This window comes from Bos indicus, chromosome 9 (genome assembly GCF_029378745.1).
Source record: "Bos indicus isolate NIAB-ARS_2022 breed Sahiwal x Tharparkar chromosome 9, NIAB-ARS_B.indTharparkar_mat_pri_1.0, whole genome shotgun sequence".
NCBI lineage: Eukaryota > Metazoa > Chordata > Mammalia > Artiodactyla > Bovidae > Bos > Bos indicus.
In genome coordinates, this window is record NC_091768.1 from 94242999 (window position 1) to 94265315 (window position 22317).

Genomic DNA, 22317 nt, shown 5'->3' on the forward strand with positions numbered 1-22317 from the left:
GGAAAGAGCTTGACGTTGTCTTCTGGGAAGCATGAGAAGGCCGTGGATTTCAGGGTAGTGAGGAGGAGAGAAAACTATAGGAAGTGGGGTTAGAGTGAGAAAAGCAAACCTCAGACCACACAAGGTCCCAGAGACTATAGTCAAATGCTGGCATTTTACTTCGGATCCAGTGATCCTGGGGACAGGGGTGTTAGGCAGAGAAGATAACGCTCTAATTTCTAATTTCCTTTTTTACTCCTGAAAACCTGGCAGCTTTGTGAAAGTGAACCAAAAGTCACAAAACATGGGGTAGGCTGAGAGGGGTGAGCCAGACCATGACAAGGTGTGGGGGGAAAGACAGGAGCTTTTATAGACATGGAAATGGAGAAGAGAGATGACCCGAGATGCATTTCAGAAGTAGAGGCAACAGACGTGCTGATGGCTCCATCGCACCATAGGACGGGGTGGGAGGAAGGATCACGGGGGTTGTGCTGGGGACACCATGGGCAGAACTTTGCAGGAGGAAGTCAGAGTGTATTTGGAGTAGCAGAGTACATTTCAGACCCTCCACCTGTGTGCAGTATCCCCTAGGGAACAGTGTGAATCAGGTGGTAAGTCTCAGCACTGCAGGAGTCAAGGTGAGCAGCTGTGACTCCAGGAGGTCAGAGGGAAAAAGAGAGTTCTATGCAGAGGAGAGCTGGGTGCTGTCCTGGGCTTGAGAGAGGGCTGGGGTGTTTGAATGGCAATATGCAGCCCTGAGATCCAGAATTGAGCCAAGACTCTGAGGGATGCACACACCATGTCCAGCCTGGCAAGAATGGATGTTAGGAGAGGTTAAGGTTACTTGCCTGTTATCCCTCTTCTCCTTTCCCTAGTTTAAGTGTTAAATCCATAGTGTTCCTAGGAACCCTAATGAGAGACTCGGGTAGCCCCCCGGGCCCTCTCGCATCATCCACACTGGGTTGAGATGTCTTTCCGTGTTGCGTAGGGGAATCCCACAACCCCGATCTTCTCCCGTCCACCTTGCACACAATTCCATGTCCACTTCTGTCACCTGCATTTATATATTTCCATTTATTTCTCACTTAGGTTTTATGGCAGGCACACAAAGAAACCCTCAGATGTCTCAATATGGACCTCAGCAGACAGGACCATCCATGTCGCCTCATCCTTCTCCTGGAGGCCAGATGCACCCTGGAATCAGTAGCTTTCAGCAGAGTAACTCAAGTGGAACTTACGGTCCACAGATGAGCCAGTATGGACCACAAGGTAAAGAAAAGTTTCTCCAGAATGCAGTCAGTAGGTTGTAGAAATTTTGTTACTATGCGAGTCCTTTCAAGACCTCAATGTTATAAACATCTCTTAAGATCCCATTGTTACCTGACAGATCTGTGAGGTTAATGCAAACCACAGCCCTTTGGTTTCCCATAGTGATGGGAAGAATAATTATAGCAACTATTCATTAAGCATTCATGCATCAGACACTCTGGTAAGTGCTCTTCATACATGTGTTATTAATAATGAAGGAGTGAACCCTTGTTTCTGTGATGTAGCTGTAAATGCTTATTGAGAAAGCAGCACAGGCCTTGACCTCAAGAAGTTTGATTCAAAACTTAGGTTATTCTGTTGAGTCCTGATTCTGCCCCTCCCTGTCTGTAATTACCTTTGTAACAATGTGCTCCCTACTCAGAAGGATTGCATCCTATTACTTTTCCTCCTAATCTGTCCCCAAAGTGCTCTCTCAGATAAATAATAGTTCTAATTTTCACAGTCATTGCCAGTTTTACTCTTAGAAGACAGGACAAAGCCTGAAATGGACATGTCTTTCAAAAAGGAAGATAAGGCATGAGTAGAAAAACAAGTGGAACCATGCCCAAAACGCCCCATTTACATTCTGCCTTCCTGGACATTGATGTCTGTTTTGTCTTACATGTGCAGAATCCTTTCAGCAAGGTTTTTAACCTGATACATATTTTTTTCTAAGTCACTTCTAGCAATAAGGAATTTGAATTTAGCACCTTTATATTTTGTTTATTTAAAGTAGACATTAATGGATAATTTAGAATGAGCTAATCTGGCACAATTCCCAGAGTTTCCTCACTTCTGAAAATACCAGGAATGTTCCAAGTGAAGGCAGTGCCCTCTAGGAAACTAGTACAATGTTCACCGCGCCTCCACAGCCAAACCAGGTCCCCTGACTTACTAAAGCTGTAATGTTTCTCCCATCCAAGTACTAGCCAGCCCGACCCTGCTTAGCTTCCTAGATCAGACGCGTTCAGGGTGGTATGGCCATAGACAAGCCTTAATATTTCTTAGACTGTCCATCTGGAAAACGTGCTGTGCTGATGCCCTTCGAGCCTCTCCAGCTACAGAAGTACCTGCAAGGCCAGACGATTCTTTAAGGAGGAGGCCAGGTGCCATCTCAGCTTTTTACCTGGTATTTCTCAGGAAAGCTGTCCTTACCTCATAGTTTGAAAATTCTCTTGTTTTCTGAAGATCTCTTTCTGAAGGATTTTAAACACCCTCAGTACTATCAGTGTAGCACCATCACCTCACCTTATGTTGCCCTGTTATTTTGTATTCTAACTATTTGTGTTGTTGGGAAACTGTATTAGAACACCCAAAACAAATGTTTTCCATGGCCCTTTCTGCCTCTGTCCATGAGCATGTAGTGAGAGTGATATAAACGTGGGTTTGACTTTATTCCCTACCTGCCATGTCATAAGTAGATTTCTGTGTTATTAATTCCTATAAAAGCTCTAGGAATTTAAGGTCCTGGTTGACAGCCAGGGTCTGCCTAGTTCCCCATCAGCCAAGGTAGTTGTGACATGTAGCAGTTTGTTGCTGAGCTAAGGCAGGACGTGCCACTCAGCTGTAAGAGTGCCTGCTTGCCCTCTGTGCCACTCAGTGGGCATCTTCAAAACTGGGGGAACTTTGACGATCTGGAAAGGACAAAAACTATAGTGAAAATTGGGAAAGCAGCTTATAAGTTGTGACACGCACAGAAAATGTGAACTTTTACTTAGAATATAACCGGAGACAAGGCCAGGGCCTTATTCTCAGAGTTAGGGGTGGCTAGGGCCTGGGACTTACCAATGCCATTCCAAGGGTTTCATGTATATAATCTTGAAAACTGGCCACTCTACTCTGAAGTACTCTTGCAATCTCACCCTCTGCTGCTCTCAAATAAGGGAAGGTGGGAAGGCAGAGCCTTGGACTATCTGATGAGGCTTGTGTGAATGGCTAATAAAGCACTCATACTTTAGGAGTTAGCTAATAACACAGAAGGTAATTTCCATAAAATGGGTTTATCCTCTGAATAAACCCTCAGTTTTCTGGAATCGTTGAATAGTAAGATTCTTGATTTAATAGCACTGCTCCTGTGAGAGTTCTCACCCAACCTTTGGAAAATTGCTTACTCTCCGGGGTTTACTTTTTCTATAGAAAATGAGAAAATTAGATTGTGTTACCTTGGAAATTGCTTCTAATTCTAATGTTCTGAGTCTAAATTTTGCTTCGACTCCAGCACCTTTTTACATTAATGTGGCCCACTGGATCCACTGCATAACAGTTTGGATATATAGTCAAGAAGGTTGTTGTTTGGGAATTTTTTGAGGTATGAATACTAAGTTTAGGTTGGACAATTTAAACTAAGGCTGACAGTTTCCACACGTGGCATGTTCTAACTTTGCGCCCTAGGCAGTGTTCTCCTTCCAGGTGGCATCTCCGGCATACTCTGTGCTCCCCCCACCCCCTGGGCTTCTTGACTGGCTCCCGAAGCGTGGACTGAAAATCCGTTTTCTGGTGCTCTCGGTTCAAATCTGAATTGTTTACTTTCCTCCTTGTATTCCCCCTGTCGTCACTGAACAAATGACAGGAAATGACAATCATAACTTGTATTACTCAATCCAAGAAATATTCTTACCTTTACCTTTCTCTCTTGATTGATCCTTTTAAACAGAGACCCAAATGAAGTATTTTTTTTTCTTTCTCTTGATTAACTACTCAAATTATTAGTAGAATATTCAGCTTCCATCTTTGTTACAGGTTTTGATGTCTGGAAAGAATCACTTGTGCAGAGATCCACAGAGTCGTCGTCATATCTTCTCTGTTTCTAGCTAGATGGCTTTCTTCTGTGTTAATGTTTTTAAGAGATCTCGGGGGAAGATACTTTACAGTCTCTTTTTGCTAAACCTTTTTGTTGTCAGGAATAGCTTCTTCAAAATTATTAGTAACAGCAGCCAACATTTATTAAACACTACTGAGTCCTGGACTTGGTGTTTTTCATATATTAATTCATTTAATCCTCACAACATGCCATGTTATAGGTACCACTATTATTCCACTTGATAGACAATGAAACTGAGGCATGCATCTCATAAACACCTTTGCCCAGGGTACACAGTGGTCATACTGGGATTCAAATTCAGGTATACTTTCCCATTTTTCTTCATTAACAGGAAACCTGTAATGTCATCCCATTTTTCAAATGAGCAGGTTAAGTAATTTACCCACAGTCCCACAGCTGGTCAGTGCAGAGCCAAGGTTCAAACCGAGAAAGACTTCAGAGGCCACTCAAGAGTGCCTGCTGTGTCATTTCCCATGACTTGGATACACTCCTTCCTGCTGGTTCCTTCAGTGAGCTGCTGGAGAGACAGAAGACAGACTATGAGCCTTCAAGGAGCTTTGGGGAATATAGGCTTGAGATACACCAAAAATACTAGAGATTAAGAAACAGATTCCTATTAAGAGGAAATTTTTTTAATGTATATTAATACTATAAATTATTAAATATACAGATGGGATGAAGCCAGTCTAAATGTGCAAAAATGTTTAATTGCAGTGTATTTTATGAAATAGTGCTTTTCTACCTTCAAGCAGACACATATAAAATAACTTCCCTTACAAAGTGTTTGCGAGTAGAGAGGGCCAGAGAGACTTGGCTCTAATAAATAAAAAGGAATTCTTTAATTGCTGTGTTAATTATTAATAAATGAATTTGTATGTGGAAAAGGGAGCCGAAATCCATTTCATCTTCATAGCCTTTCTATTTCCTAAGGACAGACACTTTCTTGTTCGTATGTTCTCTAGGAACAGTGTCTGTCACAGACTGTCCACAGATATTTTTTGCATATTTGTCACTAATTGCAAAAAGTGAGGGCCTAGCCTTAGTTGTGGAAGGAATTGGGAGTATTTTCTTGGGCAACCGATAGGAGTTCTGAGCCGTGATTCCCCTCTAGGTGTCACTCCTGTGTGAGTGTCTGGGGCCCCCATGTACAGCTGTAGACATTGCACACCGACTCAGCCTTGGTTTTATGCCTTAATTTGTATAGTTGTCTTAGGAAGCAGGGAGCTTATAAGAAGATGAATCTGACTAGCCTTTATTCCTAAAGTACTTTGTCAGAGGTGCTTTTCAGAAGGGTTTAGAGTGCTTCCCTCTAAAATAAATCAGATCCCAGTGGAACTCTTCCTTTTCCTTCATTCATTAAAAGTCAGCAATGGCAAACTTTAAATAATACCTAGTTGAAATGAATGCAGCTCCAAAATAGTGAATTGCACATTAATAATCTTATAAGTGTTTCAAGTCAAGAGGAACAACATATAAATGTCAACCAGTTGGCAGCCCACCAGCTACTGCAGAGAGCCTTCTAGGCCATGGCAGCCTTGGGGTCACCACAACCCATGATTTTAGTCCCCACTCTTGCTCTTAAATTAAGCTGAATTCAGCCTATCTTCTACAGAAGTGAGATGTGTCTGCCACATGGATTTATTCCCTCCCCCCACCCCCGTGGACAGTGCTGCTAATTGGAGATCTTGTTCTTTGGCTTTCCAGAGGCTGGTTTGTGTGCAGGTCAGTCCTGCATCAGTTTCACTCATTTCTCTCCTGAAACAGGTTGCAGTGCTCTTGATCGTTTACTTCATCCTGTTAGGTTAACTTGATTTTTTCGTTAAATGGACAGTGCTAGGGATAAGTATTAATTCCATAGTCTGTAAGGCTTTGTTCAAAAATTTCTAAATCTTTATCTTGCTCATAGTAGGAAAAAACAAATTGTAGCAGATCATATTATAACCAAAGGTGATTAATGGCCTCATCTTTTGATGCTCAAATTTAACCTTCAAGTTATAAGGTTTAAGCTTGAATTTTTCTTAGCAGACTGATAATCATTTTGACTTGACAAAAACCTGAGAATTAGGCAAGAAGTAAGGAAAATTTAAAGTACAAATCAACTTCACAGTAAGAAAGAACATACAGCAACATGAATTTTGACTAGTGTGAAGATAATTATTTCACTTTACTTATTAAAATCAACAGCACCTGGGGTGCCAGTGTCCCCTCCCCTCACGGTCATCCTGTGAACTTGGACCGCCGGCCTGGATCAGGACAGTTGGTGGCGGTGTAGAAACGCAGGATGTGGACAGGCTGCTTGACTTAGTCTTAGCAAGCTGCCTTTTCCTGAGGCTCACAGCTCTGCCATTTTTTTAATTGCTTGTTTTAAAAGAAATGACTAGTGTTCAATTCTGTAAGCATTGGCACCACCGGTCCTTTCTGAAGGCTTCCTGCACCTGCCGTCAGGTGAAGCAGATCAGAGCCCTCCCTGCAGGGGGCGCTATTCCCCCACCATCCGTGGGTGTGCACAGGGCGCAGCAGCTCTGAGCCCAGGGAGGGGACGCAGGTGCTCAGGCACCTGTGACAACAGTGACTCTGAGAATCCTTCCTTCCTTACCATGGGGCTTTTACTGTTTCATGCTGAATTTGGCTACTGAATTAAGATGATTTTACATTTTTTTAGGTCAGTAGTTACTTTTTCTTATGCTTTACTCTGAAATAGATTTGAATATCTGTGCATATTGAAAGTAAAAGGAGGCTCATGATACAATATATAGTAAAAAAGAATTTTGCTGGTGGAAAGTTATCTTACCAACATTGGAGCAGCTTCTGTCTGTTCCTTGACAGATTCTAATCATTGTTAGCGTCCAACAGTAGTTACTGTGAATATTTTTTCCCCATAGCAACCACAGGAGATAGAGAGTTTTATGTTATACCCTTTGTGCAGATGAGGAAACTGAACATTGTGGTGACCAGTGTCTTTGTGAAGGTCACACACAGGCAAACATTTATGCCCTGCTCCTTGAGAACCTGTGCTCCTCTCTTCTCTCGTTGCTCTGAAGTCAGAACCAGCATCCGACTTGCCCGTATGTTCCTGGGCCTGTGTGTATGTCAGCCTTGATGGTGGTGGAGAGGCGCCGACATGCCACACAGCTCCCTCTCCACGGCAGCTCTCCTCAGTCACCCTCTCAGGGGAGCCTGCCCTCTCCACACTGTCCAAGCTCTCCCTGCTCCGTTTTCCATCAGAGCACTTGGCACTGCATGGCATGGTCTAGATTTATCTATTGACCTATCTCCTGCCACCAGAGTGGAAGCTCTCTGCCTTTGCTCACTACTACATCATCAGCAATGAGCAGGGAGCGGGCACAAAAGAGGCTCTTAAAAACTATTTCCTGAATGGATGGAGACAGTATTCCAGAGATTCAGATCCAGTGCTCCCTCTTGATGCTGCTTTGATGCTTGATGCTTATTAGGTTGACTACTCAATGCTTAAGAATTATCTTTGGGAGATGGCACTAAGGATTGTTGTCTATTTCTCTCTGTGCTTCTATATTTTCTGTATTGAGCTTGCATCACTGTATAATTACATTTTAAAGGAGTTAATTTTTATAACATAATGGGAGAAAGCTACCAAAAGTGAAACATTAAAGTCATACTGTAAGGTAATGAATCTTTCCATTTCTTTTACAAGCTTTATACAATACCGTATTGCTTTTGCATTTCGAATACTTTTTAAAATGCATGTTGACCCGTGGCGGATTCATTTTGATATTTGGCAAAACTAATACAATTATGTAAAGCTTAAAAATAAAATAAAATTAAAAAAAAATAAAAAAATAAAAATTAAATTAAAAAAAATAAAAATAAAATGCATGTTGACCTAGGAAAAATGTGGTGCCTCATGTATCAGTTCAAAAGATAAATTATCTCAATTTTCACAAATAGTAGGGTTTACTACAACTTGGGGTAAGTGCGCTTTCATATTGAATCTGTGGTCTTAGCTATTCAGTCAGTTTCTGTCCTAAATCTGTGCCTGAAAGCATAGCACCATGTGATCATTCTGATTAGAAAAGTAGCATTGGAAGAAGGTTTTTGAAATACAACTTTTTTACACAGCAAGGATCTTATTTAGATGAAGAATGCTCTCAAAATCATTTGTCATTAGGAAAATGAAAATTAAAGCCATAACAGTATCCACAACACAGCTACTGGAATGGCTGATATTTTTTAAAATTTTGCAATATCAAGGATGTACAGTAGAGCACTTGGAACTCTCATATGTATCGTAGTAGAGTTTCTTACAAAGTTAAAAATGCACTTAATGTACAAAGGTAGCAGTCATCCCTAGAGTTTACCAAGAGAGATGAAACATATCCACTGGGAGACCTGTGTGCAAATGTCAGCAGCTTCAGTCACGATTGCCAGAAACAGGGACAGCCCACATGTCCCCAGAAAATGGAATACTGCTCAGCAGCAGAAGGGAGCAAACTCCTGATATGCACAGCATTATGGGTGAATTTCAGAAGCACAATACCGAGTGAAAGGAGCTAGACTCAGTACTATATGAGTCACTTTACATGACATCCTGGGGAAAGCAACACTGTAGGAACAGAAATCAGACCAGTGGCTGCCAGGGCTGGGGACAAGATTGACCACCAGATGGCAACTCTTTGTCCTGATAGAAATACCCTCGCCATGTCTTAGCTGTGCTGGTGGTCATAGGGCATGTATGCATGCTAATGCATAGAAATTCTGCCTCAATAAACATGACAGATGTAGTAGTAAATGTGTGTAGTAGATAACCATAAAAAGTGCTGATTTAAACCTAATTCACAAATGTGTTCATCATAATATATAGCTAATTATTCATTTTTTTCAAGTGTCTATTCTGTGATTTGTGCACCGTTTTACCCTCCACAGCAAAGGGAAATAATATAGGACCTTGCATGCAGTACTTGTTCCTAAGTCATTGTTGGATGGTTGAAACCAAGAAGCAAAATAAGCGGAAACATTTAATAATTCCATAGGAGCCGTAACCTTGGAATATTAATATTAACTAGCAAATTTTAAAATTGCGGAGTCAGGTATAGAGTTATTTGTGATCCTCCTAAAATAATGCTGAGGATGTGAATAGAGTGTAGCTCCTGCTTCCGTTATCTGGTGCTTGATTACAGCTCCCGGTAAGTTAAAATCTGAATTCATTTGGTGACCAATTTTCCAAAGCTGGTGTGCCAAGATGAACCCACTTGAAAACTGTGGGCTCTAGGACTTGGCTGCAAGGCCCGTCCAGCTGAGGTGGGCTGGCCTAGCATCTGCTGCCTTCATTGTGCTTAATGCTGGACCCATCTGTTTTCTGTCAGAGCCAGTGCCAACAAATTACTAATCTATTAGAGAAACATGGAAATAAGATTGCACTCCTCATTCCTGGCTTTTCCTCTCATATTTTGCTTGGCTTACATATTTGGTTTTTATTTATTTTGGGGAGAAAGATACATTATTGAGTAGGTAAAGTGAGGGGGGTGTGAATCATTTTTTACTCCTACACATTTTTAAAAGATTATGGAAAAAAGATTATATTAGTGATTATTGATAATGTTATTGTTGATGATCATGGTGATAGCTATAATTTATTAGGTAATTCTATGCTTGGCACTGTACTAGTCACTTTCTGCCTATTGCCCGTTAATATTGTTACTTTATCTGTCAAAACTCATGTTCCAAGAGGTTAAATAAGTTGTCCAAGGTGGTTCCCCTAGAAAGTGTCAGAACCCAGTATCAAATCCAGTTTCTACAGCCTGTGCTTTGTCTGTTGCTGCCTCTTAAGCCCTTTAAAGCCTTTAGAAACCATTTTTATCCAGGCATGTGAGTTTAATGAGGAAAGTCTTTTAAAGTTTCAAGGAGAAGAAAAGGGAACTTTGTATTTCTTCCACCAAATAGAGGCCTCTATAATTAGAACATACTCTCTTGACATGTGCTTTTGAGTGCCAGTTTGTGAAATCAGCCCAACTGATTGAGGGAAAATAAGACTGGGAGCCCAGCTTTCAATGGGCCTTTCTAAGCACGAGTGCACACATGCATGTGGGTGCGCGTGGTGGTTGTGCTCTGATGCATATTCTCCCGGATTGCAGAACGGTTCCTGCTGTGCAGTGAAGACCAGCTGTGGAACTGAGCAATGCTACTGAAACAGAGCTCTTCTCTTCTTATCACATAAAATGAATGAGAAAGATAGAAGACGGGGACAGGGGTACTGAACATCTCAGGTGTTTTCCTTTGTGGTTACTAAAATACAGCCCCTGATTGGCAGTTAAACCCAAGGTGCAGGAACCCAGAGGGACAATATTTCTCTGTTCCAAGTATGAGCAGCATTCTACTTCAACTGTAAGCAGGATTTAGCAAAACCAAGGACCTTCCTCTTATATCAAGTGCATTATGGGCTTAGTCTGCAATAACCATGTAAATGCTTGTTTTCTGAAACAAGATTAAAAGTCATTGCATTTCCTTGGAAAGCAAAGGGTACATATGTTTTCACTGAATAAAGTTTCTTACCAAATAAGTTACTTACCAAGTGTTGAGGGAGGGAGAGTGGAAACTAGCTACAGAGGAACAGGAAGAATATGTGGATTAATTTCGTTTGCGTTCAAGCTACAAATGAGTTTATTTTTAATAAAAGCAAGAGCCAGGGAAGAGCACTGTATCTCACTGATGTTATCAAACAGTCTGTAGGGAAGGGCTGAGAGAGGACGGGGTGGCGAGGGGTGAGCCTTCATCCTGCCACAGAGCAGAGTTCTGAGGACTGTGCTCTGGGAAAGCACAGGAAGAGGGGAACACAGCATCTTGTCCACTGCTCTGTGACCCCCCCATCCAGTGTGAGCATAAGGCGCCCTTTCCTCTGAGATGGTGCCATGGGAAAGTAGACGGGGATCTTCCATGTGGTCCCATGGGACACATGAGCAGCTTCAAAGCAGCCTCAGAACTTTTTATAAAGAACTTCAAAATTGATAAACAGTGAATGTTTGTTTACCTTTTGTGTTATGTAAGTGGCTCAGTCATGTCCGACTCTTTGCGACCCCGTGGACCCACCAGGCTCCTCTGTCCATGGAATTCTCCAGGCAAGAATACTGGAGTGGGTTGCCATTCTGTTCTCCAGGGGATTTTCCCAACCCGGGGATCTAACCCAGGTCTCCAAATAGATTCTTTACCATCTGAATCACCAGTGTTTACTTACAAACAATATCAGGTTGATTATTTCTGCAATGGCAGGGTATCTTCTTGAAAATACGGTTTATAGTTGAGGTGCTGCTGTAAAACACTGACTCGCATGCAACTCAGGGGCACCTGATGTGATTTGTATTGAACTTCTGCTGTCCCTTCTCCTCCCTTTGATTTTCCTGCCCATTCCAGCTCCTCAGATGGCCAGTGCCTTGCTCTCTTGTTCCTCTCCAGCCCTTGGACTTCCAGGAATACCCAGGGGAAAGTAGCTGCCACCTTTAACAGGTCACTTTCTGTGCTGATGGAGCACTTTCTTAAGGAGCTTGTCCCAAGACTGGTCTGTCACAGGGCTCAGCAGCTTGTGGCCACTCTGGCCAGCCACTGTGTTTGTAAATAAAGTTTTATTGGAACACAGATGCTCTGATTTATGTGTGTGTCACCTCTGGCCACATCAAGGCAGCAGTGGCGGTTTAGTTTTGACAGAGATCATCTAGCCCACAAAGCCTAAAATACTCACTCTTCATATACTTCATGGGCAGCCATGTGAGAGAGAGAGTTCACGGGCAGCACCTAACAAAGAGCTGACATCAGTCACTGTTGAAAACTCTGGGCTTCTTACAGATTTGTAGGTGCCCTTAAAGAAAACCTGCTTTCATGATTGGGACCATGCTGTTATGTCGGTGTGGTTTTCTGTTAAGTATTTGAGAGGCCATTTGGGTGCAGCTAGCGGAATAGGGTATTCAGACCACGGTTTTGAGGCCTGTTAGCCACATGACCTTGGGTCAGGTCACTCTGCATATCGCCTCAGGCTCCTCCTCCCTGAAGTGAGGACGCCAGTGACTGGGCTCTCTTAAGCTTGACATAAGGATGAAAGGAGGTAATGCTGAGAACTTGGAGCTGAGGTTAGCACACAGGAAACATGAATTGCTGGCTTTTATTGTTGTTGCTGATCTAACCCAGTTTCTGCTGGAAAAAGCTGAAGAAGCCCCTCCTCACCTTCAGAATACGCTCCAGGCTGGGAGGCCTGGTGAGCGGGGCCCCCCCTGCGCCCTTCTCACAGCCGCACTAGCTCAGCAGTGCCTTGCTCTCAAGTTCGCCCTCGCTGTCAGCGCTGTTGTTCACTGCCTCACCGACGGGGGCTCTCTGTCCTCTTCTGCGTTATTATCACCCCGCCAGTAACCTCCAACCATTTCTGTACCCGTATTTGAGACACTTTACACATATTACATCATTTAATCCTAACAGCAACTCTTCAAGTAGACCGAAATAAAGAGGATCCTCTTTTTTAAAAGAAAGAGAATGAAACCAAGAAAAATTAAAACAACTTACCTAAGATCCATGGTTGGTATATTCACAGAGTTTTCACTCAGCCCCAGTTCTCCCAGATCCCAGAGCCTGCCCGACACGGATTTCTGGGTCAAGACCCAACATGGTTTTTCAAAGACCTTCACTCAGTGCCTCCCCCCTCCGCAGATGACCCCCTGTATCCCTACCCTACAAGGACTTACTCTTCTTTCTCTTACACGTTTTACAGTGCATTATCTTTTCTGTTTTTGCTTTTGTATTTTTTCTTGTCTTTCCCCTGCTACTTCACCTTGTACACACACACACACTCACACACACACATACGCACACTCACACTCTTATGCTGTGAACTTGAGTATAGGAATTGCATTGTATTGAACCTTACATCCCTTGTGCCTAGAACAGTTACGTTGTGTAGATGAGATTCTTCCACGAAGTGGTAAGGACAGGTAGAGAAACACTAATCCATACTCTCCAAACACTTCTCCTTTTAATATATTTCATTTCCACAGTCACTTATTGGGAGGCAGCATATTTTATTGGTTAATTACATTTGTTCCATAATCATTTGGCTTGAGCTTGAATCCTAACCTACTAGCTCTTGATTTTCTTCTTTTGTCAATGCAGTCATGGTCGTATCCATATTTCATATAGTTATTGGAGGAATGAATGAAATCATAGGTGCAAAACACTTAACCTGATATCTCACACATAGTGTGCATGGTTCAGCAGTTGTTGTTACGAAGTGGCATTATACATGCCTTCAATTTACTTGACTGTAATTTATGTACCCTCAACCAAAATAAAAGATGTGGAAGGAGAGAGAAAACAAAACTATTGAACTAGTCCAGGCCATCTACTCCAGGAGCATGTGCCCCATGTGAGCAGGGATGGGAGGGTGACATTGCAGACGTTTATCTCAGTCTCAGACCCTGCCTGCTTCCTGTAGTGCCACCATCCTGCTTTGCTGAGTGCCATGCTTGTGCTTAAAATTTATTTATAAGACATGGTGCCGGGTACAACATAACCACTTTATCTGGTGCTCAAGCGAAAAAAAAAAAATGTCTCTAGACACCAGAGAAATGCCGACTGGGTTGGACTAATTGTAGGTTTCCACATGACCCCTCCTGTGGGGTTTTGAAGGGTAATTTTGATCATATGTGCATGTTTCCTTATACCTTCTGAACACTTTATTGTCATGTGGTAGTGGAGAAGGCAATGGCACCCCACTCGAGTACTCTTGCCTCGCAAATCCCATGGACAGAGGAGCCTGGTGGGCTGCAGTCCATGGGGTTGCGAAGAGTCTGACACGACTGAGCGACTTCACTTTCACTTTTCACTGTCATGCATTGGAGAAGGAAATGGCAACCCATTCCTGTGTTCTTGCCTGGAGAATCCCAGGGACAGGGGAGCCTGGTGGGCTGCTGTCTATGGGGTTGCATAGAGTCGGACACAACTGAAGCGACTTAGCAGCAGCAGGAGCAGCAGTGATGTACTGGTGCAATCTCAGATTGGAGTACACCTAGGGACTGGGGGCTAAAATAATTATTTTGCTTGAATTTTGATAATAGCATGAGATGTTGAATGAGCTGAAGCACCACTCAGCACTCCGTCTGTATCTGTGCAGAGATGGTTTCAGAGTTCAGCCTGGGTTTCTCTCCATGTTTCAGTGTCCTGTGTGGCTCTTTGCCTTTGGAATGTACAGAGATCATGTGTTTTGAGACATCCAACCTCATCAGCACCAAAGGGGAAGGGTTAATGAGGATAATGACTAATATTCTGTGTTGATCACATCGTTGGACCAAAAGTACTTCCAGTGAATATTTTCACAAGTTCAGATATTAAGAACAAGGCTCTAATTTGTGTTTGATTTTTGTTTAGGTAACTACTCCAGACCCCCAACATACAGTGGGGTGCCCAGTGCAAGCTACAGCGGCCCAGGGCCCAGCATGGGCGTCAATGCCAACAGCCAGATGCATGGACAAGGGCCAAGCCAGCCGTGTGGTGCCATGCCCCTGGGACGAGTGCCATCCGCAGGCATGCAGAACAGACCATTTCCTGGAAACATGAGCAGCATGACCCCCAGTTCTCCTGGCATGTCTCAGCAGGGGGGGCCAGGAATGGGGCCACCAATGCCAACCGTGAACCGTAAGGCACAGGAGGCAGCTGCTGCAGTGATGCAGGCCGCTGCGAACTCGGCGCAAAGCAGGTATGCCGTTGGGCGGGCAGTCTGCACAGACATGTGCACACGCACGGAGCCAGAATTGGTCATCCTGTCAGTGGGGGTGGAGAGCAGCAGAGGGCCACTGTGCTTGGCCTCCCCTTTTGTGTTACATGTTCTCTATCAGAGAGGCCAGAGAAGTAAATGATAGACTGTGTTCTACGAGACATGGAGGAAGGAATCCGTCAGTTATAGGAGGTTATTTGAAATGGCTGAGAAGAGTCACTGCACCTAGCCACCCAAAGCCAGTGGTGCAGGGTGCCTCTGTGGCTCCATTTAACACAGTGAAGCTTAGGCAGGAGGGTATAAAGCCTAGAAACTGGCCCAAATCTAAACATTCAAAAAGAACGCCTCCCTTTTTTGTTTTTAACCTCACTGTAGAAATCCTTATGAAATAGGAACTTTGTATGTGCACATATGTGTATTGTGTGTGTTTGTCTAAATGTATACGTGTGAGATTTATTGCTTCATGTTCTTATGTTGTACTTTTATTTTTCTGGGCATATCTCTCTCTCTGTCCAAGCCAAAAGGCAGTTAGCAAAATAATGATTGTATTTCTGAACGTTTAAGTTGATAGAGCAAGGCTTTAGCCTCAATTATTTACTTGTTTTTAATCCTGAAAAAAGTCTTGAAGTAAATACTTGACCTGTTTTAAAATAATTGAATTAAAAGTTCATGAGGCAAAGTGACTATGTTTTAAAAGACTCAAATGAAAAAAATGTTTCAATTTTGTTTAACATATGTTAAGATGTTTAAAACAAAGGACACTGAAAGATATGTAGTCCATGGGGTCGCAGATTCAGACATGACTGAGCGACTGAACAATATGGTATCTTCAGGAGGAAAAATAGAAGATTCTGATTTTGTCAAGGTGGAATAAGAGTTTGTGTGTGTGTGTGTGTGTGTGTGTGTGTGTGTGTAAATGTATCCTTTTGTTACTTTTCCTCTGAAGCTGCTGTTTGAGAATGTCAGGGACCCTTCCAGTCTCACTATTTGCTCTACAAAATATTTCCTTTGAGGAATCAAAATGAAAGTCAGGTTCTCTCTCTTACCCCCTCCCCCTACCTCTCTCACTCTTATCCATGTTACAGTGACTTAGAATCTTCTGAACCCCAGCACTATACCTCTGAACTGAACTTACACAGGCTGCAGAGAGAAGGTTTTAATATACCTGTCTGTGAGCACTGGTTGGGCCCATCCAGTTGAAGTTCTAATTTAGGTTTAAATGAATTGTCCATTGTCACAACTCAAAAAATACACAAGTTATTTCCTTTTTAAGGAGAAAATATTTGATTGCATATGACATGAAGCCTTGAGTAGTGAGCTGGGAAGACGAAAACTGTAGAAATTAAGACATAGTTGTTTGATGAAAAAGCTTTGCTGTGTTCCCTTTCTGAATCAGTTTATATATAATTTTATATAAATTAATATACAAGTATACATCCAAGCGTTTTCAGTTTCTTTTTCTAATCAATAGACCATTCCAAAGTCTTGCCTTCATGTTCCGCCCATCAGAGCTCTAATATGGAGTATCAGGCCACCCTCTATAAGCCACCACACCTTGGTGTGGAGATAACGTAATGGACAGGGGGATTCATACTTGTCTATAGAACAAATCCAAAGAAGCTGTTCTTCTGTTCTACTTTAGGCCACCATACATTAGGTCGCCTGCTTATCCCAGCCAGTCTGGGGCTGGCGGACGCCCCATGTTTTCTTCCCAGCACCCCAACTATGGCAACTCTCAGGCTCCCATGATGCACCAGCCTGACCAGTACGGGTAGGTAGCCACACACCCTGACTTGCTGCGGGACCTGGGCATTTGTTTAAACTGTTAATGAACATGCCATCTGGCTGCAAAAGGAACACCCAAAGCAGGAGGGTGAAAGACCTAAGAGAAGATCCATCTCAGAGGGGGTTGTCTTTTACTTTTGTTTGTTTTGGGTTTTTGTTTGTTCTGTTTCGTTTTTTCATTCTCCCCGGCAGTACTGTGGTAGTTTGGTAGACCTGCATGTTGTCCCACCCACCCCCCGATTCTGTCTCTGCATGGCTTCGGCATGGCTTCTTTCCTTCATGCCTGAGAGGGAAACAAAAACTTTTATCTGTGTAAAAGTAATGAAGTCACCCGCTCTGGCGTCATGTCCCCCACCGTTGTTGTCGTGTTGTCTAGGTGTGTTGTGCAGCACTGTTATCATGACCATGTTAGTGTCATTCCTGCCACAACAGCGACCTGCTCCCACACACCCCCTGAATTCAGAGAGCAGCAGGCTCATTGACGAGAGCCCCACGCAGGAGGCAGGGCTGAGGTTATTAATAGGACTTGGGAGGGTCTAGTGACATCACTGAGCAAACATCTGTATCAAAGATTTCTATTCTTTCCTTCTCCCAAGGAGGATTAGAATATCGAAGTCACCGGGAAAATAAAACCCAATAATCCAACACAGGATTTTTTTCCCCAAACACAGTGTTGCCATGTTATTATCAGTTTCAACACAGGAATTACATACAGCAACAAAAAGTATCTCTCTCCTTTCCTGCTACAAAACTGTAATATCAGGCTGTCACTGTCTTTATGTTAGTAAATAATCTTAAAGTATATTATTATTGTGTGTTTAAGCAAAAATATTGTTAGTGATCTTATTTAACATATAGTAATGATAAGATTATCTCGTGTAGATTGATTTGTGTTCAGGAGCTGCTTTCAGTAGAAAGATAAAACATTTTTGTAAAATAAAAAACAGGGAACAATCAACTAACTTTGTTTAAAGACTGAACTTACGTAATTGTGTTTCACTACTCATTATGAATGTATGACGCAGCTTTTTAGTAGCTTTATGTTCTATACATCTATTAGGCAACAAGTGCAAATGATAATTTTGCCACTGAAAGTTCTAGATCCTGTAAACACGGTCCTAATTGTCACAACAAATAAAGACTTCTGTAAACATAATCCTAAAATTGAAATAAGTATGGAATGAGGTAAACATACTTATTTTGGAGAAATTGCCTTTCGTCTTTTTTCCTTTCTTGTGCTACATTCAAGCTCACTTCCTGAGTTGGTAGGAAGATAAGAGGGGAGAAAAGCATTTATCATCAGCTGCTAATCCATAGGCTCTGTCCTTTACCAACTCAGGAGTCCTATTTAGACCCACAAAGCTAGTTTGGCTGGGCCTTGCCAAGCCACATTAAGCAGCTGTGTAAAATGAATTTAAATGGCATGCATCAGAGTAAAATCTCTTCCACTGGGGCAGAAAATCAATGTTCGCCAACCAGCACGAGAAGATCAGATCTGCATTTCAGCCAGCAGCATCCAGATAGCTTCCTCAGAATTCAGCACCTCCTCCTTAATTAAAAATAAGGAAAAGAAAGATGTTGGCGTGAGTCCGTAAATTGTATGAAACCCACTTGGCAAAGGCTCATCCTTGCAGCCCCATTCCTATTAGCTCTGAATTTTGCCGTTTGTGTTTACACTATTCTTTCTGAAAAAGAAAGTTTTATTTCTATTTTAAATCTTAGTTCCTTCGCAATAACCTGTAACCTGTTGTGCCCTCCCTTTTTTTTAAAGCAGAAGCTTGAATGTGAGAAAGCATATGTAGTACATGTTTCAGTGCTGGTGGTTAGGAAATTTGATTTTCAGCATTGTTTTTGCTTTACCTAACACCTCCTCACAGCAAATTGTGCTTTTGCTTTTGTTTTCTTTCCTCATGGATATAGCTCTGTGAGGTTAAAGTTAGGGTGGCAACTTGAAAAAGCAGTTCACTAAATGGCAGATTTTAGGGAAGAAATAGCTCAAATCTTTCAAAAACACAGTATTCAGAATTTGTTATAATGTCTTCTTTCTCAAGTCAGAATCCCAAAGGGCCTAGAGCCTATGAGGGAATCTGAGAAAGACAGATTAGTGATGAAGGGAGGGAGTGAGTGTGAGAGAGAGAGAGTGTGTTTGTGTGTGCATTTAGAGACAGAAAGCTAACTGCAAAAATGAAGGATTATGGCAATTATGCTTTAGAGTTTCTCAACTAGTTGGATATAAGATAGTTTAGAGGGAAAAAAACAGATTTAACTAGTTTTACTATTTCCTTTCTTAAGAGTGACACTGAGTAAGTTAAGGAACATATGGATGAATCAATTTTTGTCACCTTTTGAGTGAAGGACTCCCTCATTCTGATTTCCAGACAATTTACAATAGAATGTTATGAATCTTACTGTTCAGTTACTAGATTAGCTGCATAATACTAGCCAGTAAATTGAAATGAACAGTTTATATGTAATATCTGTCCAGGCTACCCCCCCATACACACTTGATATACTTTTTACTCAGAAGATGCCTTGCTGTATTCAGTTTTAAAACATTTCTAGATAATGTTCTGTTCTTTTGAAGCCATGAGAAGCAGAGAGTGGGAAATACGAGTTGTCATACTAAAAGCCTAGTCAGAGCTGGCAGATGACGTTCACATTCAGTCCAATTCTGGCGGCAGTGTGTAGCATCACTTTGGAAGAATTCTGAGACATTGTCAAAGTGCCGGCGAGCCAAAGTTGGCCAGCAGTTTAGGAAAGATGTTGACTTACTGCTTGTAAAGAAGCATGTCCATGAATCCCAAGCTGTAACATAGTCCTTCACATTTGTTGAATGATTGACCTCTGTGCTTAGCACGCATATACACACATGTGAAATCAATTTTCCTCAGTCATTTAGTGTGTTTTACTTTCATTCATTCCTTCTAGGTGCCACCCACCTGGTATTGTCCAGCAACTGACATTTTTGCTCAATACAGCTGATCTGTGGATTTGGATATTTCAGCATTATCCAGATTTTTTTTTTTCCTTAGAAATGAGCTCCAAGGAATATGCATGACTTCAGTGAATTTACAGAAGGCCTGGCAAGCCCTAGATCTTTAGGCCATGGTAGATTTTTATTCCTTGAAATCAGCCAGCCAGAGCACCTCCTGTAGCTCAACCTTAATCAAGTCTCTAGTATCTTGAGATGGTCTGTGTCAAAGTCCTGGCACAGAACTTTAGAGTAGTAATATTTTCATCAGAATTGATTCCAAGAGGATATAGAGATTCACTTGTACAGTAACAGAATTTTAGAGCTGGAAGGACTTTAGATGTCATCCAGTCTGTACCCCTCAGTTTTACGATGAAGGAAACCAAGACCTACAACATTACTGCCATGGTTATTTAGTTACAGGAGGGGCAAAGCAGACCCCAGGGCCAGTCTCCTGGGCCTACTGCTCTTCCTGCTACTTAGTACTGTCTCTTTAGATATTCTTTTTTTTTTTAAAAAAAAAAGCTCTCTTAATTTTAGTTCTCTGTTATATCCAAAGGCAGACCTACTATTAGAAAGCAGATATTCATCAGTGTCTTACTGGCGACCCAACTTTATGTGTCGAGGTGTGGACTACTTGTCTTCATCAGAGGCTCTGTTTTGTCTGAAAGGAAAGCAGTGCTCTGCTGCTCCCCACGTAGACTCCCTGCGTGTCACAGGGAGTTTGTTTCTGGAGCCACATAATTCATGAGATGGAGTGACAGTTTACTTGGTGGCACACAGTTGGGCTTGAATTTCTATCCTTTTCACCCTTTGATTGCTGCCAATTACACTTTAACATTTTGCATTTATTCTTGAGACTGGAGTGTAGCTGTTGAAGAATTCTGAGCCATGCAAGAATAGAAACAGAAGTTGGCATTTTTACGAATGCATACATTTTCATGATGCTGTTACAAGCCATATCTGTCATCCTTTTCTGTCCCTGAGAAACTCCCCAGTGGACTAACTGAATATCAGATGGAGGAAGACTCTTAGACTGCTTAGTTTTGTTTTGTTTTGTTTTAAAAAGGGAGCAAAAATGAGTCAGTTTGAAAAGTCTCATTTCTCCTGTCTAGAAGGAATTGTTATTCTGGATATCACAACCCTGAGTCTGGAGACCTGCATTTTAATTCTTTCTTAAGTCATACTGAAAGATCAGATAACTGAAATTTAAATGCTTTTGCTTTTAGTAAAGTAGGAGATTAGAGATTTTAATTAATACTGTTTTTCAGTCTTAGCCACTCTTTAACAAGGTGAATAAATTTCATTAAGTCTTGGTAGCTGGATCAGTAGCAACCTAACTATTGGTGTTGGCACAGCTGACTGTTCTGTGAGAGTCTCAGCAGTGGTTTCTCTGCTTGGAAACGGCACACACACACCTAGGCGGGTTGGTGTGTCCTCGTGGGCCTCCATAGGCACTTGTGTCTGTCTTCTGTGCATGTGCACACACACACATGCACACACCTTCCAGCAACTATTCTTTAGTGAGGTGTATTTATAATTCATTTTCCCTGTTGCTATTTGCCAGCAAGGCACTTTTTCTCTATTATTTCCTTGAAGCCAGTGTGACGCAGTTGTGCTGATGGGCAAGGAGCCACTGATGTGGAAACATAGTAATGGAGATAGTGCATTAATGTGTCAAAGAGAAGGGGAAGAAACGTATGTGTGTCAGGCCCCAGCTATATTGGGCTTGAAGGGCTCTGAGTGATTTGTGTTAACTAAGAATTTAGCCCTTTGGATTTTGGCCAATTAGGTTTTAAAGTAATAGCTATGATCTGAAAAGCCATGTTATTGAAAGACAAAGCAAAAAGATTTCAAAGACTTAAATAGAGTTTTAATTTCTGCAATTAAATATAAGCCTTTGCTTTAACACTTAAACATGCTTTCATTTTTAGCTCCTTTTTTCTTTCAAAATTCAGAATTTGAATGAATATTACTATGTTGGTATTTTAAGATTATGATTTCAAATCTTTCAGTTTCGGAATAACTATGGCAGCCATAAACTACATTTATTAGTCTTCAAATTTAAAAAAAAATTAGTAAAACACAGTTTTTAAAAGACCAAGATCTCATTAAAGTTTAATGAGACCCAGGGAATCAAAGTATGAAATGTACAGCAAACCTTTTAATAGATTAGAGTCTGTGAAGTTCCTTAAATGACTGGATATTACCTAGAGAGATTTTTAAATAAAAACACACACCCTCACCCCAGTCTCACATCAGTGAGGCTCGGGAGCCTGTTTATTGTTGTAAACTGGGAGGTTCTGGTGTGGGGACCAGCACACTTCTGGGGCCTCCGTTAGAAATTCCTGCAGCTGAAGAGCCCTAATGAAAAACACAGAGGGAGGAGACAGGACAAGCCCGAGCTCAGATGACCTGTGCTTTGTACCTTGTAGACACTGGCTGAAGACAAACGTGGACCAGAGCTGGGGACACTAGGTAGAATTTGGAGAGACTGATGTTTAAATAGACCTGATACCTTAACTCAGGCTTAGGCGATCTTTTGTCTCATTTTCTACCTCTGAGTATCCTCTCAGATAACAGTAGCTTCCTGATACTCTGATATTCCAAGCTCCCCTCCATACCTAGACCTGCTTTCTCAGAAGGTCTCCTGTCCGTGTCCCAGTCTGAACCTCTTACAGGGTGCCATCCTTGCTGCCTAAGCGAGCTCACAGTGGCATGTGTATTGGATTG

General features: G+C 42.0%; 1 protein-coding gene across 9 annotated transcripts in view; it reads left to right on the forward strand.

Moving 5' to 3' along the window:
- Positions 1–22317, forward strand: part of ARID1B (AT-rich interaction domain 1B) — a 440026-nt gene that overhangs the window by 359070 nt on the left and 58639 nt on the right. For 6 of the 9 annotated variants that reach the window (XM_070795595.1, XM_070795600.1, XM_070795596.1 and 3 more), the window contains 3 exons: positions 1069–1248; positions 14483–14810; positions 16471–16599. In XM_070795595.1, the coding sequence (XP_070651696.1) occupies positions 1069–1248; positions 14483–14810; positions 16471–16599 (637 nt within the window). The remainder of the gene's footprint in view (positions 1–1068; positions 1249–14482; positions 14811–16470; positions 16600–22317) is intronic. The other 3 variants (XM_070795599.1, XM_070795601.1, XM_070795603.1) reach the window with 1 other exon arrangement.